The sequence below is a fragment of the Callithrix jacchus genome, chromosome 9 (genome assembly GCF_049354715.1).
Source record: "Callithrix jacchus isolate 240 chromosome 9, calJac240_pri, whole genome shotgun sequence".
In the NCBI taxonomy this organism is placed as follows: Eukaryota; Metazoa; Chordata; class Mammalia; order Primates; family Cebidae; genus Callithrix; species Callithrix jacchus.
In genome coordinates this window covers 119,262,433-119,284,421 of record NC_133510.1, presented here as the reverse complement: position 1 = coordinate 119,284,421, position 21,989 = coordinate 119,262,433, and the positions used below count along the sequence as shown (strand labels likewise).

Here is a 21,989-nt window from a genome sequence, read left to right as displayed (position 1 = left end):
TGTGGGACATATGTTTTTATATCTGTAAATAACTAGGAGTTTCACTTTATAAAGAACTGTCAAACTTGCAAAAAATGTTTGTATCGTTTAATATCCCACCAGTTATGTAGGAGTTCTGATGTTCTGCATTCTTGCACATGTAATACAATGAAGTTTTTAAAATTTCAGCTATCCTAGTGGTGTGTAGTACAGATTGCGTATCCTTTATCTAAAATGCTTGGAACCAGAAGTGTTTTGGATTTTGGACTTTTTTCAGATTTGGGCATATTTGCATTGTACTAGTTGAGGATCCCCAGTCTGAAAATCCAAAATTTGGAATGGTCTAATGAGCATTTCTTTTGAGCGTCGCGTTGGCATGCGAAGTTTTGATTTTGGAACATTTTGGATTTTCGAATTAGGGATGTGTAGTATGTAGTAACTGATTTCAGTTTGTAATTCTTTGATAATGAATGAAGTTTAACATTTCATGTGCATATTAAGTCGTTAATATATCTTTTGGGAAATGTCTCTTTACATCTTTTGCCCAATTTAAAAATTAGGTTGTTTTCTTATTAAATTGTAAGAATTCTTCGAATATCCTAGATACAAGTTTATTGGTAGATAGATGTATTACAAATACAGTCTCCTAATTTGTGGTGTGCATTTTCATATTCTCACCTGTGTTCTTTGAAGAACCAAAGTTTTATATTTTGATTAAGTCCAATATTACTTTTTAAAAAATAGTCTGTACTTTTCATGTCCTAAGACACCTTTGCCATCCCAAAGTAGGAAAGTTTTTCTCTTTTGATTTCTTCCAAAGTCTTACAGCATTAGTTAGTTAGGTTTAGGCTTGAAATCCAGTAACTCATTTTGACTTAATTTATATGGTGTGAGGTAAGGTTTGAAGTTCTGGTTTTGTTTTGCATGTGTATAGCAAATTATTTAAGTATCATTTGTTGAAGACTTTTCAGACCTTGGAATCTTTGTTAAAGATTAATTGAATATATGTGTGTGCATTGTTTTTTTTCTACTTTCTGTTCCTTTGATCTACATGTCTATTATGCTAGAACTCCCTATGATGATTACTGAAATTTTATAATATGTCTTGAAATTAGGGTAAATTCTCTGACTTTGTTCTTTTAAAAAATTATTTTGATTCTTCTGGGTGTTTTGCATTTAAATATAAGTTTTAGGATCAGTCTGTCAGTTAAAATTTTTTTTCTGTAGGGATTGGTTTGTGATTGTACTGGATCTGTAGATCAAATTGGGGAAAATTGACATTTTAACAATTTTAAATCTTTCAGTTCATGAACATGGTCTAGCTCTTCATTTCTCCAGATATTTAATTTCTCTCAACATTAATCTGTAGTTCTTAGTATATATATATGGAACATATTTTTATCAGATATATTCCTAAGTAGGTCGTATTTTTCAATGCTGTTTTAATGGGTATTATTTTAGAGTATTGCTCTCAACCCCCTTTGGAGAGAGAGTCTCATTCTGTCACTCAGGCTGGAGTGCAGTGGTGCCATCTCAGCTGACTGCAACCTCCGCCTCTCCAGTTCAGGCAATTCCCCTGCCTCAGCCAGAAGAATCCCAGTTAGCTGGGATTACAGGTCTGTGCCATTATCCTTGGTTAATTTCTTTGTAGTTTTAGTAGAGACAGGGTTTCACCATGTTGGCCAAGTTGGTCTCGAGACCCTGACCTCAAGTGATCTGTCCACCTTGGCTTCCCAAAGTCTTGGGATTACAGATGTGAGCCACGGCACCTGGCCATTTCAGAGTATTTTTTGACATGTTTTGAATGTAATACTGTAAATGCCATTAATTTTTGGATATTGATTTTGGATAAGTTGCAGTATAGTGCAACTTTCCTAAGCTTTATTAGTTGTAGTAGCTTTTTTGTAAATCCTTGGATTTTTAAAAATATACATGAGTTATCTGCAAATATAGATGGATTTATACCTTTCTTTACAATTTGTATTTTACTACTTTTTCTTGCTTGATTGCATTGATCAGGACCTACAGGGCAATACTGAATAGAAATAGTAAGAGTGTACATCCTTGCTTTTTTCCTATTCTTAGGCAGAAAGTATTCACTCTTATCATTGGTGACATTAGCTTTGAATTTTCTGATACCCCTATGGGGACACCCCATCTCTACTAAAAGTACCAAAAAATTAGCCTGGTGTGGTGGCACACACCTGTAATCCCAGCTACTCAGGAGGCTGAAGTACGAGAATCTCTTGAACCCAGGAGGCAAAGGTTGCAGTGAGTGGCTATTGTGCCACTGTACTCCAGCCTGGGTGACAGAGTGAGACTGTCTCAAAAAAACAAAAAACAAAAGCCAAAACAACAACAACGAAAAAGAAACCATGAAGGTAGGTGTTGAATTTTGTTAAATGTTTTTTTCTGCATCTATTGAGACGATCATAGATTTTGTTCTTTTAATATGGTGAGTTTCTAAATGTTCAATTAAGCTTGAATTCTACAACAAACCTTATGTTAGCTCATGGTGTATTATTATGTGTTGTTAGATTTGATTTGAGAATATTTTGTTAATGGTTTTTTAAATCTGTGTTTATGAAGGATATTGGCATGTACATTTCTTATCTCATTTGGTGTTGGTATCATGGGTAATGCTGGTCTCATAAAATAGTTTGGGAAATAGTCCCTCTCTTGTTTTCTGAAAGTTTGTGCAGGACTAGTGATATTTTTTTCCTTACATGTTTAATAGAATTCACCAGGGAAGTTATATTGCCTTGGAGATTTTCTTGTGGATAGGTTTGAAACCATGAGTTTCATGTCTTTAATAGATACAGAGTTGTTCAGATTTTCTGTTTCTTTGTTAATTTGGTAATTCTTACAGGGAATTTTGTTCATTTAACCTAAGGTTTATTTATTGGCACAAAAGTTGTCTGTAATACTTCCCCTGTCTATTTTAGTGTTTTTAGAATGTGTGGTAGTGCCTCCCTTTTGTTCCTGATATTGGTAGTGTGTCTATTCTTTCCCTCTTGATTAGTTTAATGAGAATTTATTAATTTTACTGATTTTTTTCAAAGAACCAGCTTTTTGTTTTGATTTTTTTTCTGTATTGCCAAATTTGTTTTATATCTTATCTATTAATATTTCTTCTCTTTTCTACATCGTTTCCTTCTATTTCCTTTTGGTTTAATTTATTCTTCCTTTTATAGCTTCTGAGGGTAAAGGCTTAGACCACTGATTTTATGCCATTCTATTATTATTATTTTTTGAGACAGAGTGTCACTCTGTCACCCAGGCCTGTGTGCAGTGGAGCAACCTCAATGTCCATGCTCAAGTGATCCTCTCACCTCAGCCACTTGAGTAGCTGGAACTACAGGCATGTGTCACCACACCTGGCTGATTTTTTTTGGGTGTTTTTTTTAGTGGAGACAGAGTTTTGTCATGTTGCTCGTGGTGGATTTTATGTCTTTCTAATATAAATATTTAGAGCTACAGATTTCTCCTTGAACACAGTTTTATGGACTAGCATATGGTTTTTCTTGGTGAATGTTCATGTGCATTTGAAAAAAAGTATTTTGCTGCTATTGATAAAATGTTTTATAAATGTCAATTTGGTTATGTTGGCCGGTAGTGTTCATGTTTTCTATATCCTTATTAATTTTACATCTACTTGTTCTATTGCTGAGAGGAGGCCTATTGAAATCTCCAATTATAATTTTTGATTTCTGTTTTTCCTTTTCAGATTTTTTTCCTTTTTTTATTTTGAAGCTCTATTATTAGGTGCCTAGACATTTGAGATTCTTTATGTTTTCTTGAAGAATTCACATTTTTATCATTAATTTTGATAAAAAAATTTATCAAATTTTTTTTCATTATTCCTAGTAATAGTACTTCTCTTGGTATTAACTTTGATACTAATGTTGCCACTTCAGCTCTCTCATAATTTGCACAGTATCTTTTTTCTATCATTTTATTTTGGACCCAAATATGTCTTTATATGTAAGGTGCATTTTTCGTAGGTAACTTGGGCTTTACCTTAAAAAAAAAAAAAAAAAGATCCATGATGAGAATCTCTGCCTTCTAATTATAATACTTAGAGAATTTTGTTTGTTTTTTATTTTTTTGTTTTTTTTTTTGAGACAGTCTCTCTCTGTTGCCATTCTGGAGTACAGTGGCTCAATCTTGGCTCACTGCAACCTCTGCCTCTTGGTTTCAAGCGATCTCCTGCCTCAGCCTCCTGAGTAGCTGGGACTATAGGCACATGCCACCATGCCTGGCTAATTTTTCGTATTTTTAGTAGACACGGGGTTTCACCATGTTGGCCAGGATGGTCTTAATCTCTCGATCTTGTGATCCACCTACCTTGGCCTCCCAAAGTGCTGGGATTACAGGCATGAGCCACTGCACCTAGCCCAATAATTTTATTTAATATAATTATTTTGATGCCCTTGGGTTTAAGTACACTATCTTGTTTTTGTTTTGTTTTGTTTTTTCCTCCCTGTTGATCTCCCGCTGTTCTTAGTTCCTTTCATCCTCTGCCTTTTTTTTTTTAAACCTACTTTGGATTATTTTGAGTATTTTTTATGGCTCCATTTATCATTTTATTCAATTGGCTTATTACATATGCATCTTTGTTTTACTTTTTAGGGATTGATCGAGGGTTTATATTGTGCATCTTTAACTTAACCACAGCTCAAATAATATTAAATTTCTTTATAATGTAAAAACCTCCTATTTTCTCCTTCTGGCCTTTGTGCTACTGTTGTTGTATTTTTTTTTTCTTTCTATATCTGACCTGTAGTCCACAAAGCATTTTTTATTTTTTGCTATAAACAGTTAATAAGCCTTTAAAGAAATTGAAAGATGAGAAAACAAATATTTTATATTTATTTATATATTACCTATTCCTGGTACTAGTTCTTCTTTTGTGTAGATTAGGTTTCCATCTTCTGTCATTTTCCTTGCATCTGAAGAATTAAAAAAAATTATTCTGGTTACATTTATTTTAGTGCAGGTCTGTTGGCTTCTGTTCATCTAAATATTACTGTATTTTACCTTAATTTTTGAAGGATATTTGTCTTTGATCTAAAATTCTAGATTTGGGTATTATTTTGTTATGTTAGCATATTTTTCCATTGTTTTTGGCCTGCATATTTCAGATGAGAAGTCTGTAGTTAATATCTTGTTTTTTTCTTGTGTAATGTATCTTTTTTTCTCTGCCCACTTTTAAGATTTTCCTTTTTAGCACTGGCTTTTACAAATTTTATTTTGATGTATTTTGGTGAGAGGTTTTTTTTTTTTTTTTGATCTGGAGTCTTGCTCTGTCACCCACGCTGTAGTGCAGTGGTGCAATCTCAGCTCACTGCAACCTCTGCCTCCTGGATTCAAGTGATTCTTCTGCCTTAGCCTCCTGAGTAGCTGGGACTACAGGCACATGCCACCACTGAACTCTTTAGATCATAGGTTTATTGATTTCATGAAATTTGGACACAGTGTGGTCCTTATTCGGAAATGATTTTTGTCCCCCTTCTCTCCCACATTCTGAGACACTAATGGCGTGTATGTTCTGTTGCTTGATATTATGCTGACTGCAGAAGTCACTTTGGCTTATTATCTTTTGTTTTACAAATTATTTGTTTTTCAGCTCGGATGATTAATACAGTATGTTTTAAAGCCCTGATCCCCCCACCCCTTTTTTCTGGGCAGTGCTTAATCTGCTGTTAAGCTCACAGTGAATTTTTCATTTTATATTTTGCATATTTGAACTCTAGAAATTTTACTCAGTTAAAAAAATCCACCATTTCTGTCCTATGTTTGTGTTTTTCTTTAAATTCTTGACCATATTTATAATAGCTGTTTTAATTGGCTTGTCAATTTCATCATTACTTTCATTTCTGGGTCTGTTTCTGTTCAGTGACTTTTCTTCTCGTCATGAGTCCCATTTTTTTACTTCTTGGATGTCTGGTAGTTTTTATTGGTTGCTGGATATTGTGAATGTTGTTGAGAAGTCTGGATTTTATTTCCTTCCTTTAAAGAGTTGAATTTTGCATTGGCTGGTAGTTAAGTTATTGGCAGTTAATAAGATCAGCCTATTATTATTAGTATTACTTTTTTTCTGAGGCTTGATTATTAGCATGGGTTAGAGTAGCCTTTATGCTAGCACTGGTTTCCTCCTTAAGAGGTATGGTCATTTTATGGTCTCTATTCAGTGCCCAAGGTGTTTAACAGTGCTTTTTTCTCTGGCTGTTCAGAACTTGACTGCCTCCCAGCTTTAGGGGAACTCTTGGAATGATAGCTCCAAGTAGTTCTCTGCGTGACCTTTTTGAATTTTACTGTTTAACTGTGCAGCTTAGTACTTAGGAACAGTTTCAGAAGAACCTCTATCAATCTTTGGAGCTTTTTCCTGCATAATCTTCTTTCTGTTGATATGCCTCCACAAATTCCAGCTGCCTTGACTTTTGTAGGGCGCATCTCATTTGTATACCTTCTCACAGGAATTCTAGTTCTGTATTGCCTGTTGTCTAGTGTCTGAAAACAGTAATTTTGTATATTCTGTACAGTTTTCTGGTTGTTTGTAGTGGGAGGACAATTCGGTGCTTCTTATTTATATTTCAAATGTCACATTCATCTGTGTAGGTTATCCTGTCTCAGGAAATCAGCAGACTTTTTCTTGTAGGACCAAAGTAATTATTTCAGGCACTGGGCCATGTAGTGCCACTTGCAACTCTGGTTGTAGCATGAAGGCAGCCACATACGATATGCAAATAAATGGGATAGTTGAATACTGATAAAACTTTATTTACAAAAAACAGGTGGTTAGCTCCCAGACCACAGTTTGCTAGCTGAGTTACTAGCAAAGTATTTGTATTTCATTTGACTGAAATACAAATGATACTGGAATTAGGAAAGCTTGTTGGATGGAATCCTTGAGACTCTTACTTCAGGTGTGAAAGGAACCCTAAAAATCACATTGTTCAGTTACCCTTTGGTATTTGAAGCTACCCTATAGTGTCCTCATCTAGTATTGACCAGCTTCTCCTTGACCTCCCATATCTATGATTAGGTCTCAGTCAGGGATTTATTTCTTGAGGGAGCTCTCGTTGTTGGTTTAATCATCAGTTTTTCCATTTGGTTCTTTTGCTAACACTTGAGGCTATGCTGAGCAAATGTAATTAATCTTCTACATATCAGTCTTCCATATAATAGAAGACTAACCTAAGAATCATTTTAACTACATATTAAGTTCATTCAGCTGTGTTATTTTTATCATACAGCTTTATTCTATTCTTGTGTCTTAATTTGCTTGAAATGACTGAATGTGAGGCTACGTAGCCTCTAGCCATATGATATGTTTAGATTTAATCACCAACCTAGTCTTTCATCTGTTCATTTGTTGCATTTTACCTAGATTTTTCTTAAAGTATAGAGCTAGGAGCTGAAAGCAGTACTGAATAGTGACTGATTATTTATATCTGTGGAATAGGATCAAAATTTTCTTTTTTGTTTGTTTGTTTTTTGAGACAAGAGCCTTGCACTGTTGCCCAGGCTGTAATGCAGTGGTGCAGTCTCCGCCTCCTGGGTTCAAGCAGTTCTCCTGCCTCAGCCCCTGAGTAGCTGGGACTACAGGTGTGCACTACCATGCCCAACTGTTTTTTTTTTTTTTTTTGTAGTTTTGGTAGAGACAGGGTTTCATCATGTTGGCCAGGATGGTCTTGATCTCCTGCCCTCGTGAGGATGAAGATTTTCTACCTTTATTAATGTAGCTTAAGATGGCAGTTACTTTTTAAATAGCTACTTCACATTGTTTAATTGTAGTAAACTTACTGTCAAATAAAACCTCTGAGCCTTTGCACTGATACTTCTGCTATAAACCAACTTTTTTTTTACTCTTTTATACTTTTTAGTTAATATTGGTAAATTGAGCAGTGAAAAGAAAATTACACTTGAGGAAAACAGTTATGAATCCGCACATATGTGTGTGTGTGTGTAAGGAAGCATCTTTTATATATGACCTCATTATACGGAGGAATACCACATTGTATTTCTTGCAACATAGAAATAACTAGTCTGATGGGAGGCCCAGTGTCTTGTCAACAGCCGCTCTGCACAGGGAATCCCTGGCCCAGCAGCATAGCTGTGGCTAGGAAGAATTTCAGCAGAGCCAGATGGGATGGAGCATGTAGCTGGAAAGATGTCTCTGTCCAGCTGGGTTTTAAAAGTCTAAACTGGAGAAAAGAAAGAGTCAACAACAACACATTATTTTAACACATGGTAAATAACCTTTTGGCTTTTGCAGCACAATTTATGGAATATTAAATTGTTCTTTAGTTTAGGAATTTGTCTAGAAAAAGTCTGTAAAGTGGTATGAGTGAGTGAGTTGTCAGTATTAGTAGTAGCTTTACATTCTATTACCCCATTTTGAAATTTCCTTTTTTAAAAAGCAGAGTTATACTCTTAAACAATTCAATTAAAGAATCAGTTCTGGCTGGGTGCAGTGACTCATGCCTGTAATCCCAGAACTTTGGGAGGCTGAGTCGGGTGGATCATGAGGGCAGGAGTTCAAGATCGGCCTGACCAAGATGGCGAAACCCTGTCTCTACTAAAAATAAAAAAAAAATTAGCCAGGTATCGGGGTGGGCGACTGTAATCCCAGCTTCTTGGGAGGCTGAGGCAGAGAATTGCTTGAACGTGGGAGGCGAATGTTGCAGTGAGCCAAGATCATGCCACTGCATTCCAACCTGGGCAACAAAGCAATACTCCGTCTCAAAAAAAAAAACAAAAAAACAAAAAAACAAAAAACAGAATCAGTTCTATAAGAGTTATAAGAACAGTATTCTGCTCCTGCTCCTATTTTACCTTCTTTAAAGCAAACATTCACCCTCTTTTGTTGATTATCTTCGTTCTTACTTAAGTGTTTCTAAGTGCTAAGCTCATAGTTACTTTTAGATTTTTCAATTCTAGATCTTCCGCAATTGAGGAGGAGGATTTAACTCATTCTTTCTGCCTCCTACAAAGCAAATGCCCCTTTTCTATACCTCCATTTTACAAAAAAAAAAATTATATAGTAATTTTGGTTAGCTCAATATTCAGTGTGTTAACATTCTCATTCGATTATGTTAACATACGGCTGACTAGCTAATAAACTCTGATTACTTTTCCTTTTATGTGTAAACTTGAAGATGGTAATTATCTTCCACAAATTTTTTCCTGCTAACTCCTTCCCTCTGTCCTTCCCCCCTCCCTTCTTCCCTCCTTCCTCCCATACCCTGGCACCACCACCTCTTAATTCCTTAGCTCAGATGATCCTTCTGCTTGAGCCTTCTGAATAGCTGGGACTACATATGTGTGGCACAACGCTTCAGCTTGTCTGTCAGTCTCTATGTGGAGACAAGGTCTTGCTTGCTGTGTTGCCCAGGCTTGTCTCAAACTCCTAGGCCAAGTCATCCTTCTGCCTTGGCCTCCTGAAGTGCTGGTATTACGTTAGCCACCCAACCTGCTTACTTTTCTATAATTTAACTGATCCCAAAGTTTTTGCCTGTTTTCTGAAACTCCTTTAAGACTCTCAGATGTATCAGGTGTTTTATTAGTTACACCTCCCTGAAGAAGTCTTTGCTGACCTGTCATAATCTGGATTGGCCCTTTGCACTGGTGTATAGTTGGCAACTTGGAGTCATCATTCACTATGATTTTAGGGATTTATTTTATTTCCTCTCGGGTAAGGTCTGTTTCCTGAATCTTGTGACTTCTTTCTTGGTTTATTCCCTCTTGGTAAGTACACACCCAGCAGCTTCCTGAGAAAAGGTGCCTTTTTTTGGGATGTCTAAAAATGCATTTCTTCTACTCATATATTGATAGTTTAGGCTGGCATAGCCATTTAATATTTAGTTTGGAAATAATTCTTTAACATTTTGGAGTTATTGCACCTTTGCCTTCTTGCTTGTGGTATTGCCGTTGAGCAGTTAGATATCTTGATTTTGGATATGTGACCTCTTTGTACTGTATGGAAACTTGGAGGATCTTCTCTTAGTCTGCAGTGTGCTGAGAGTTTGCAGTGATATGCCTTCTGGGGTCTCTCTTAATCCATTGCTTGGAGCACTCAGCTCTTTCAGTGTAGAAATTCACATTATGTTTTTCTGGGAAATTGTTATGAATTGTTTTATTGGTCATTTCCTCTTTATTTTCTGTATTTTCTCTTTCTGAAAGCTCTTGTATTTGGGTTTCAGCTTCCCGGGTTGCTCCTCTAGTTTAATCTCCCTGTTTTTTATTTTTGTTTATTTGTTTCATTTTCTGGGAGATTTCTTAAACTTTATCTTCTAAACATTTTACTGAGTTTTATCATCTCTGGTGTCATTATTTAAATATTTCCAAGAGCTTTTTAAAAATTCTCTCCTGAAATAGCATCCTGTTGTTTTTAAATGGTTGTGGTATTTTATTTTCTTGAGAATATTAGTTATTGGTGTTTTTAAAGTTTTCTTTGCCCAATACTGTTTTTCCTTCTAGTTGGTTTTCCATTTGTTTTTGTTTCTGTAATTCCTCAGTGGTTTCCCTCAATTATTTAGCAATTCTCAGTTGTATGTACATGTTTAGGAATGGTGGACTAAGAATCTGCTTGGAATTTCTGAGCATGTGAGTGACATTTGCTTAACTGCGCTTCACTGATCTGGGGGCGCTGTTTAGCTGGGGAACCTCTGATCTCAGTATCTTGAGGTCTTTTTTTTGGAGCTAAGGTTTCCCAGAGAAGACTTTTCCTAATTCTTTACTGGGGATGAAGGACTTGTTGCAGTTTTCTGGGTGCTTAGAGGGCAATGGTAGGGTGGGGGTGGTCCTTGGCCTTCATTCTATATATTTCACCTAATGCCCTGTTTTCCCTCTGGTTCCCTGCCTTCAGTTTGCCTGTGTTCCCTAGTGCAGGTATCCTCTGTTTACTGTTTCCAGAGCATACATTTCCATTTATTTGCTGGGGTGAAGAAGGGGCAGTAATTAAGCTCTATGCAGTAGGGAGGGTTGGGTATCTGGGTGCCTTTTTATTTTAATTTTATTTTGAAACAGGGTCTCTCTCTCTGTTGTCCAGGGTGGTGTGGTAGAGTGGTGTGATCACAGCTCACTGCAGCCTCAGCCTTTCAGGCTCAAGAGTAGCTGGGACTTTAGCCTCTGTAGTACCATGCCTAGCTAATTTTTTATAGAGTCGAGGTCTCACTATGTTGCCTAGGCTGGTCTAGAACTTCTGGTCTCAAGTGAACCTCCTGCCTTTGGCCTCCCAAAGTGCTGGAATTACAGGCGTGAGCCACTGGACCCAGCTGAATGCCTTTTAAGCAGGCTTTCAACTAGTTTTCCTCATTTAATCTCCTCACTGCCTTTCAACCCTACTTCCAAAAGGACCTGTATTTAATTCCTGAGGCTGAGGGGATTCTGTGCCAATTGGGTTATAGCTCTGCTTTCTTCATGTCTAGGATTCAGTTTTCTCAGGTATTACAAATCTCCTTATCTGAGCCTCTGCTTCTCAGCCTTCAAAATTTTGATGTTATATCCTCTCCTGTTCTACCTGCCATTGCAATTATATAATTTAAGTGAAATGAAACAAAGAAACAAATGTTTTTCTTGATGTCTTAGAGGAGTTTAGGAGAGAGCAAAAGCAGATGTATATGTTTATTTTGCTGTCTTACCTGGAGTTGATTAGTGATGTTTTAACAGAAGTTTTCTATTATATGTGACTTTTTTCCTTCCTCTGACTTGAGAGGTGACTTAATTAATATGTTTACTGTCTTCCCCTGCTCTACTGGTGTAGTAACCCTATCTAGGAGGAAGTGAGGTGAGGCCGACTTAGAATTTCCTAGTGCATGCTTTTCAGCCTCAAATGATCACAGCTGCCTTTTCTACATACCTTTCTAGAATCCAGCCCAGGGTTGATAGGTTAAACTAATTGGCTTGTAGTTTGAGGAATCTTTCAATAGTTTCCTCAAATGTTGACTGTCTTCTGGCAGCTTTTCTGTTCTTGATGTCTAATAAGGGTTCTTTCTCATTTACAAGTTGCCTTTATGAGTGGGATGTAATTAACCTGGGCCAGGAGACTTGAACTCATTTATAGTATCTAGGTCAACCTTATCACATTACAGGTCCTGAATCTGAGGCACCTTGAGGTAGAGTAGATTTCCTAACGTCACATAGGTAAACGGTTGAAAAAACCAGGCCTTAGAACCTAGATCTAATTTCCCATCAGTGTTCTTTCGATGACACTACACCATGAGTTCATTCTAATCAACATCTCTTGATTTTAGTCTGTTCCATGACCAATGAATGTAGTTTTAACTCTGAGGAGCCATATTACAAGTATATGCTATTGGTCACAAGGGATCTAGTTGTGATGCATCACTGCACATAAATGATCTAATTTCTTACATATTGTATGTGAAGAATAGGGCACTAGAAATCAATATAAATTTTCTTTGAATCACATTTATGTCAGTTAGGAAGTGCATTTATCCCTATTTTGTTGTAATCTATTTAATTAGAAGTGTTCCGAACTGACTGTAGTGGCTTTTTGGTTAGGCCAGGGGAGTATCTGCCACTTAACGTATTTATGCCTAGTGTGTCCATTATTGGAATGCTAAACCTGTGGGAGTTATTTATATTCTGCTGCTCAAGGTCATCGCCAAGGTCTGATTTTTTACAAAAAAATTGGCAACCTTTGGCATAAATGGGTTAAGTTTAATTTTCTGAGAATCTTCACCACCTCTGTACCTTATGCCAGCCATTGCTGAGCAGATTTCCTTCCAGTCTCTTGCTATCAGAATAGTGATTTTATTGGTTTGTTGTATATGTATTATCTAGTTTATGTAGATACCATCTTATAGTGATAACGTGTAAAAGAAGGCATATAATTATCTGAGTGTAATGAAAGTCTCTACATGGGATGGTATTTGGGCACTCTTATACTAGTTTTCTTAATACCTCAGGAAGACGAAAGAAAGATTCATGAACTTTCTTAAATTAGAAAGTATGGCCATGAGCTCTAGTCATTGCTAAATTGAGTTGATGACAGTTTCTTTGTACCATTTTATAATCCTCTAGGGCTAATTTTTACCAATTGCCTATGAAGCAGCATGGCAGAATGAAAAGAATTTATACTTTAAATTCAGTTACAGCTTAAATCTAGTTATATTTGGGATCCGCCATTTGCTATCTGTGTGACTTGGGAGAATTAATTCGACCTTTCTGAGTCCTGATTTCTTTAGCTGTCTGTTGTGAAGCTTATAAATTGTCTATGAAGTCACTAGTACGGTGCGTGGTATTAGAAATAATACATGAAAACTCTAGTATGGTACCTGGTATTAAGTAGATGCTTGGTAAATAATGATGTTGGTGGTTATACAAAATGCACATATGGATTTCCTTCTTTGCATATTTTAATTTCATCTTTTTGGTTCTATATTTTAGAAACCATGTAGTTTAAAACTTAGATGTAATTAAGGTTGTCTTTTTGACAGTGAGAAATAGTTGTGTTTTGGAGATAATAGTGAATCTAGAATTATTTTAAAGGTTTGCTTCAAAATTTTGAAATCATCAGGTAAAGAATTTTGTGTCTTGGAGATAAACATTACTTAGAAATTGAGACAGCATGACTGGGGGACGTAGCTCACGCCTGTAATCCCAGCACTTTGAGATGCCAAGGCAAATGGATCACCTGAGGTCAGGAGTTTGAGCCAGCTTGGCCAACATGGTGAAACCCCATCTTTACTAAGAATATAAAAATTAGCCAGGTGTGATGGTGGGCACCTGTAATCCCAGCTACTTGGGAGGCTGAGGCAGGAGAATGATTTGAACCTGGGAGGCTGAGGCAGGAGAATGATTTGAACCTGGGAGGTGGAGGTAGTGAGCCGAGATTGTACCGTTACACTCCAGCCTGGGCAACAGAGCAAGACTCCACCTCAAAAAAAAAAAAGAGGACAGTAGAACTTGAAGGGCACTTGATTTTTTAATTACAAATATAATCATTGTTTATGAAGACATTTTACTCTTTTTATTTTTTGAAATGGAGTCTTGCTCTGTTGCTCAGACCAGAGTGCAGTGGTGCATTCTGGCTCACTGCAGCCTCCACCTCCTGGATTCAAGCAGTTCTCCTTCCTCAGCCTCCTCAGTAGCTGGGACTACCTGCCACCACGGCTGGCTAATTTTTGTATTTTTAGTAGAGATGGGGTTTCACCATATTGGTCAGGCTGGTCTCGAACTTCTGACCTTGTGATCTGCCTGCCTCAGCCTCCTAAAGTGCCGTGATTACTGGCATGAGCCACCCAGCCAAGACATTTACTCTTAATTGAATAAACATCCATGATGGGATTTTTGTCTTGAACAAACTATGTCAACATCATTGTCTTTTCTCTTAAACATTAATTCATTATTTAAAGCTAAATCTTGAACATCCATTTTATACTTAGTTATCTCTGTTAGGCTTGATTAGTGTTTCATTCTTACATTTTCTGATGAAGACCAGTGTAATGTTATTTAATTTTAACTTTAAAGTAAAGGAACTAAATTGTTTTAAAATGGGCATTTTTAGCCCATGAGAGCATAGATGTACCAATAGCAAGTTGGTGGAAGTCCTAGGATTAGGAAACCATGTTCCTGAGTCAAAGCCAAATATTTTGTCTGCTCTACTGCTGGATATTACAGGTGAAAGTGTTGTAGTGAGTAAATTATTGTGCATAAATTTTTGTGGAGACTGACTCATCAGATGTTTAAGGTTCTGATATCTCTTAAAAATTTCTAGCCCTTTAAATAAGGTTAATGTCATTATTAGTGATTCATATTTATTGGTGGGTTTTTATTCCCCCTTTTCTCTTCCCTCCTCCACAAGGTCCTTAGGCACTGAACACTCTCTTTAGCTTAGGTGATAAAAGAAGTTAGTTTTCTGCTTACCTTTTTGGATTTCAGTTACCTCTTTTTATTTTTGTTTCCTTCTTTGATGTTTATTTAAAGATTGATGTTAGGGTTTCTGATTAAAACATACATATTGCTTTTGTTCGAAGAAACAGTACTCGGCCGGGCACAGTGGCTCACGCCTGTAATCCCAGCACTTTGGGAGGCCAGTGCGGGTGGCTCACTTGACGTCAGGGGTTCGAAACCAGTCTGACCAATATGGAAACCCTGTCTTTACTAAAAATATAAAAATTAGCTGGATGTGGTGGTGCCTGCCTATAGTCCCAGCTACTTGGGAGGCTCTGGCGTGAGAATCTCTTGAACCCAGGAGGCGGAGGTTGCAGTGAGCGAAGATTACGCAGCTGCACTCCAGCCTGGGCAATAGGGTGATACTCTGTCTCAAAGAACGGAACTTGTAAGATAGAAAAGTGGACAAAGGATATGAACAGAGAAAGTGAAAGAAAGTACTAATATAATGAGAATATCATTTATGGTTTTTGCCATGTCACAGACACTGTCTTAGGTGCTTCATATGTATACTAACTCATTTAACTAGTGAGTTAGTACAGAGCTGGGATTCAAATCCAGGAAGGGTGGCCCCAGAGGAGCTACCTCTGATCAAAGATGTGATACTGCATACTGATTTCTTCCTAGCAGAGCAAGGACTGTCTATTAATACAAGTACTTACCCTTTTATTGAATTGGTAGATATTTTAAAAGGCATGCAGTTTGGGAGGTGGCTGTTTTTATTGGGGAAACTGTTAATTGAACAGTAATATGGTAGCACTCAGTCTTGATATATTCATATTCTTTGGTAATTCAGTATCAAGCAATCTCTTTAAAGGAAATAATCAGGAAGATAACAGTGTTCAAGGATGTTAACCAATTGTAGTAATTACAATAGTGGAAATAAAATGGAAGATTTGTCCAGTTGTTATGGGATGGCTAATTATATTTTTTCTAATGAATAGAATATTATGCAAATGTTAAAAATGGTTTTTGAAGAATAATTAGTAATATATAAAAATATAATAAGTGGAAAAAATAAGATAAATCATGCAATATGTATGGTTCCAACTTTAAAAAGTATATGTACAGAAAAAGAGGAAGGACGTATACAGTAAGATGCTAATAATTATTATAATATGATTATGATGTATTGTTTTTGCACTTGTTACACTGGCCATGTAGTGCTTTTGTATTTAGAAGAAACAAGTAACATAGAGAGAAACCTTAAATGATGTCAGTGCTAGCTTTTTACTAAACATACTCATTAAAAATTTAGGTGTGCGTATCTCAGTGTAAAAGATAAGTTACTGGATTTTAGATATTTTTAGTTCGTATTTTCTTTGTGATTTTTTTTTTGAAGCAAAACTTTTTTTTGGAGACAGAGTCTCTTGCTCTGTTGCTTTAGTTGGGGTGCAGTGCTGTGATCTTGGCTCATTGCAACGTCCATCTCCCTTGTTCAAGTGATTCTCCTGCCTCAGCCTCCTTAGTAGCTGGGACTACAGGCACACGCCACCATAGCTGGCTAATTTTTGTAGTTTTAGTAGAGATGGAGTTTCATTGTGTTGGTCAGGCTGGTCTTGAACTCCTGATCTCGTGATGTGCACACCTCTGCCTTTCAAAGTCCTGGGATTACACGTATGAGCCACTGCACCTGGCCTGAAGCAAAACCTTTTTAATTTGGATTAAATGAAAGGTGATTTTCTTTTTCTTAAATGTGGTCATTATAGTGATTGATTGATTGATTTAGCACTTTTAATATGCTTCAGTTATGTTAGTAGAAGATATGGCTGTTTTCTACTGAGTGGTACTTGTTTTCTTTGAAAACAACTTGTTGACAAAAATAATTGACTTGTGGGGAGGAGATGAATGAGTAGGGATTCAATGCAAGGGCCTCCTGGGCCGTTTGGTACAGAATTAAATTATGAATCTGTTTCACTATTAGTTTTCAATATATACCTATAGTTTATAACTACTTAAGTAAGAAATTCAGCTTTTGCTTGTGTTGAAACCTCTTTGAAGTTTAGCTCTTTAAACTTAAGATTTAAGAAATCTTGAAATATACACGTATGTAATGGAACAAAGATAACAGTATTTGTGCTCTTCTGGTTGAAAGTTCTCTTGTTTTACAGTGTGTGTAAAAAGTGAAAGACCACATTACATTAGGGAGTTGTTAGAAACAAAGTTTTTCTGTGTGTTACATGTTAAAAAACGTGAATAAACTGCTGATAACTTTGCATCATTTTTGTTAGTTGCTTCTACCTGAATAGACTTTTGGCATTCATGATGAACTGCTTCCCTGATTAAAAAAGGTTTTAAACTAGCTTGTGGATGGGAAGAAATTGAAGATATTAGTTGAAAGAAATTATTTTAATTATACCAACATTTAAAAAATCTTACTTGATTTCTAAATATAATTTATGAGTTGAATATTGAATGATAACATAGAAAATAGTTTTCTATATAGGGACTTTATGATAAGTGTTTAGACAATTCAACAGGAGATAATGATTATCAGCTTGTTTTATTTTAGTATTTAATGTATGGAGCTGTTTAGAAATCTTGATAGAAAATAACTTTTCTCCCACCTTGAAATTCAAGAAGATTTTACATATATTCTTCATTGGGAGGAATGTCATGATATGAAGTTTAGTGTAAATATTTATTTTAGCACAGTTGATTTTCTGTACGGAAGACTGTTTTTAGTGGTCTGTAAATAAAAAGAGTAAATGATTACAATTTTTTGTCTTTTTCCAGGCTGAACTCACGGGAATCAAATGGCGTAGGTACAATTTTGGAGGGCATGGGGACTGTGGACCCATAATATCAGCCCCAGCCCAAGATGATCCAATTCTGTTAAGTTTCATCCGGTGTCTGCAAGCTAACCTGCTTTGTGTATGGCGTCGTGATGTCAAACCAGATTGTAAAGAGTTATGGATATTCTGGTGGGGAGACGAACCCAACCTAGTGGGTGTCATACATCATGAACTGCAGGGTAAGGTTTCTGTTTTTTTTTTCTTAAAAATTATTTGCATCATATTTTTTTGAACATTGGTAAATCTCAGATTATTAAGACTTGTCTAAAAGAAAGATCTTAAGTGTTTCATGTATGTCTCTCTCAAAAGGAACATTGTCACCCCTTTTCCTCCCATCCCTGTTTTTTCTAACTCTCTTGTCCTTTTGCAGTTATGCTGAGAATCAGATCCTGTGAACCACTACTATTAAATGACAGCATTGTATCTCCTGGGTGTGGTGGGGTGGAAACCAGGCTAAGATCCACTGTTGTTAAATGATAGTGAATTTTGAGTAACTAACAAGATAGTGAATTGAACAGTATTGTTCTTTCCTTGGACTGTGGTTGTTATGGTTCATTGCCAGCTGAACTCTTTGGTGGAAAATTGGAGAGTGATATAGAAATTTAGTTTTGAGCCTAATTGGACAACATTGTGAGATTACATTGAATAGTATTTTGAGGAAAAGTTAATATATAGGATCTCATCTGAATTTGGTATAGCAAATTTTCTCTTGATTTTATTTTTGCTTTTTATGTAATTTGGTGATTCCAGGAAACATTGGCTCCAGTGTTGTGCCTGATTTTTAGCTTCAGATTGCATCTGATAATCTGGAAACTGAATTAATATAAGAGTTTCATTTTTCTGAGCTGTTTTTTAAATATTTCCTACAGTTTTATAAACAGGAAATTTTATCAGTTGTCTTTGAATTTCTCGTAAAAAATTTTACCCCTCTGCCTAAGTGTTTCTATTTAGTGTGCCAAGGAATTTTTAAAGCAAGACTAATTCTAATTTTTAGTTAGGTTGTTAACTCTTTTTGACTTAGTCTCCTAGAGCCAACTTTATTTTGTTAATCTGTGGCTGAAAAATTTCAAATCGTGTTTGAAATGTTTTGTTACTTGATGTTTTTAGTATTTTTTAAAGGAAGGAGTAAAACTAACTTTAATGTATGTTTGAGCCTCTGTTCTAAAGCTTTTACATTTGCCTAAAGGATTTCCTGCCAACTTTTGCTTGACACCTTGCTGGTTTTTCTTGGCAGCCATTTTTATCTGTGATATCTCCTGCCACAGCAGCCAGAGGGCGGTAAACCACAGTGGACTAATTGAGCTGTTTGCTTTATGGTCCATTTGTCTGTTCAGTTCAAACCTTTATCCTGATATTTCTTAGGGTATCTGGCTTATAAATGTAAGAACCCATTCTGGGTGATGTTGCTTGCTTAGCTGGGTAATCAGCAAAGTCACAGAACTTAGGTTCTTCTCAAAGCCTGTTTTATGCAGTTAGCAGTTAACTCAGGTAAAATTAGTTTCTGAACATCTAGATTCTGTTTATCAGAATTTTAAAAATAAGATGTCACCTAGAAGATAATTACGTTTTTGTTTTTCCATTAAAATATTAACATATTTTTACTCTTTAAAATTTTTTCCCCATGTAGTAGAGAGGTATTAAAGCTTTTTAAAAAAGTGACTTTCTTATTTTTCATGATTGTTTCTGTCATCTTCCATTTCTCTGTATTTATTAATCTCTTACATTTTAGCTTTTTGGTCTGCTCTTTGTTACTGTGATACATATCATATTGTAATGATGAGGAAACCAAACCCAGCTGCTAATTAGGCTTATCTAGTTGATATATAGAATAAAATTATTTATGCCAACAAAGAAAATTGTCAGTGTTCTTAGAAATAGCTTATAAAATTATTATGTTATTTCTCATGGGCTTTGTTGCTGAGTTAACAAAAAGGGGTATTAAATTTTGGTATAGTTGTTTTAGATTGCATGTGTAGATTAATGTCTTAAGTATTTTTTGGTAAAGAGTTAAAAGCAAGGATGGAATTATTTTTAGATTTAAAAAAATTTCAGAAACACTATGTTTAAATTAGAAAATTAGAAAAACATAGAATCATATGAAGAGAACAAAGTAAAAATCCTGAAGTCTGAAAGAGTTTTGGATGTTTTATGTAGAAATGAAATTGGTACCATACAGTTTTTCTAATTTTCTAATTAAATGTAGTATTGTGAATTCTTTCTCTTGGGAATGATTTCTTTTGAGTTTGAAAATAGTATAAGCTGTTTATGTTTTCTCTTCTACCGGGAAAGTATTTATAGTAACAGAATAATTGTAACTTCATTGAATGTATCTGCTCTTTTTAATCTGTTGAATTTTGAGCAAGTTTTTAGATCCATTTATATCAAGTGTCAATTTTTGTAGGTAAAAGTAGTTGAAAAAGGTTATATATGGTTCAACTTAATTACAGAAAATATCTAGACTTAATTAGAAAAATGAGTGGCATAAAGATAACTCTTTCAAATAAGGGGAAATATGATAGTAGTCATGAAAAACTAAAGGATACAAAGGGAATATTTTAATTCATAGCCATACAAAGTGGGAGTATTTTAGAATCTATTTTATTCTCTAATATATTTGGGTTTTTTAATATTGGGTGAAATAAATTGTAGGCTGGGCATGGTGGCTCATGCCAGTAATCCCAACACTTTGGCAGGCCAAGTCGGGACTGATTGCTTGAGGCTAGGAGTTCGAGACCAGCCTAGGCAGCATGGTGAAACCCTGTGTTTACAAAATGTACAAAAAAAAAATTAGCCAGGTGTGGTAACACGCGTCTGTAATCCTAGCTACTTGGGTGGCTGAGACTGGAGGATCGCTTGAGCCCAGGGGTTGAAGGTTGCAGTGAGCAGAGATTATGCCACTGCACTCAGCCTGGGCAACAGAGTGAGAACCTGTCTCAAAAAATAAATAGTTAATAGCAGAATCCTGTTAGCAGGCTTTAATGTTAAAGCATGACATTACCATTATTTGTAGTATTTTTTTTAATAGGACATTTTACTGTTTCTTAAATTTCTTTTTAGTTATGTCATTTGGCATTTCCCTTTGTCTTCATAGTATACTCCAAATAGCATACTGCTGAGAAACTTTACAGGAAGATATAATACCAAAACAACCATTTTGCAATTAAATATATAGAGTAGCTCATAAAATAAAAATAATCCTACAGGGTGTACACACAAGTTAGTTTTATGATATTGTCCTTTTTGTTCAATTGCTTGAAATATCTGTGAAATAGTCTGAGAAGACTATAACGTATTTATAGTCTGTCCTTGTCACTTGGATAAACACTTTTAGGCTCTTGTCTGGGGAATTGTTAATATGTATGGTGTAGTGATTCAGAGCATGGATTGCTTGGGTTTGAATGCTTGCATGGTCACTAGCTGTGTATTCTTGGTCTAATTAGTTAAACTGCCTTAGTTTCCTTACTGTGAATTAAGTTATGAGGTTAAGAAAAATTAAAAGCACTTAGGCAGCTAAGCAGTACTTAGCAGTTAATCTGTAATTGTAACTATTGCTACTGCTACTGTGCAAAGACCTACAGGCTTGGAATGAATTGTGGCAAGAACAGGTTGCCTAGGGCTTAGGATAGGACTGAAATAGTCTCGTCTTTAAAAGGCTGAGTTAGGTGGGTCACACTGTGGGGTATGCAGAAGCAAGGATAAGAAATTTGGACTTAATTTGACAGATTTTGAAGAATTTAAGGTTTCTGATCAGGAAAGGTACAATTAGGAAGATTAATTTAGTAATACACAGGATTAATATGTAGAAGGAAACCATAATATTGTGACTTTTAAAATTCTAAACTGGAATATGAACTTAAAAATTCTGTTTAGTTCAGGATACAGATTGATTTAAAATACTAATGATTAAATACTATAATTCATATTAACAGTCTTTAACAGTTTTATTATACCTTTGCTGTTTTGGCTTGACTAAGATCTCCATTTTAATTTAAGTTTTAGAGGTTAGTACAGTGTGCTGAATTGACTTCTGATATACCAAACAAATACTTTTCTTTTTGAGATGGAGTCTTGCTCTGTTGCCCGGGCTGGAGTGCAGTGGCATAATCTGGGCTCACTGCAACCTCTGCCTTCTGGTTCAAGTGATTGTCCTGCCTCAGCCCTCCTGAGTAGCTTAGATTGTAGGTGTGTACTACCACGCCTGGCTAGTTTTTGTATTTTTAATGAGTCAGGGTTTCACCCTGTTGGCCAGGCTGATCTCAAACTCCCAACCTCAAGAGATCCGCCTGCCTT

General features: G+C 35.8%; 1 protein-coding gene across 4 annotated transcripts in view; it reads left to right on the top strand.

Annotated features, from left to right (window-relative positions):
• The window catches only part of MED13L (mediator complex subunit 13L), a 306,319-nt gene that overhangs the window by 21,644 nt on the left and 262,686 nt on the right, over positions 1-21,989 (top strand). For 2 of the 4 annotated variants that reach the window (XM_035257744.3, XM_035257743.3), the window contains exon 2: positions 17,641-17,878. The exons of 1 other annotated variant lie outside the window; for it this stretch is intronic. In XM_035257744.3, coding sequence (XP_035113635.3) covers positions 17,641-17,878 — 238 coding nt within the window. Of the gene's footprint in view, positions 1-17,640; positions 17,879-21,989 lie in introns of those variants that run through there. One more of the 4 variants, XM_078337397.1, reaches the window with a different exon arrangement.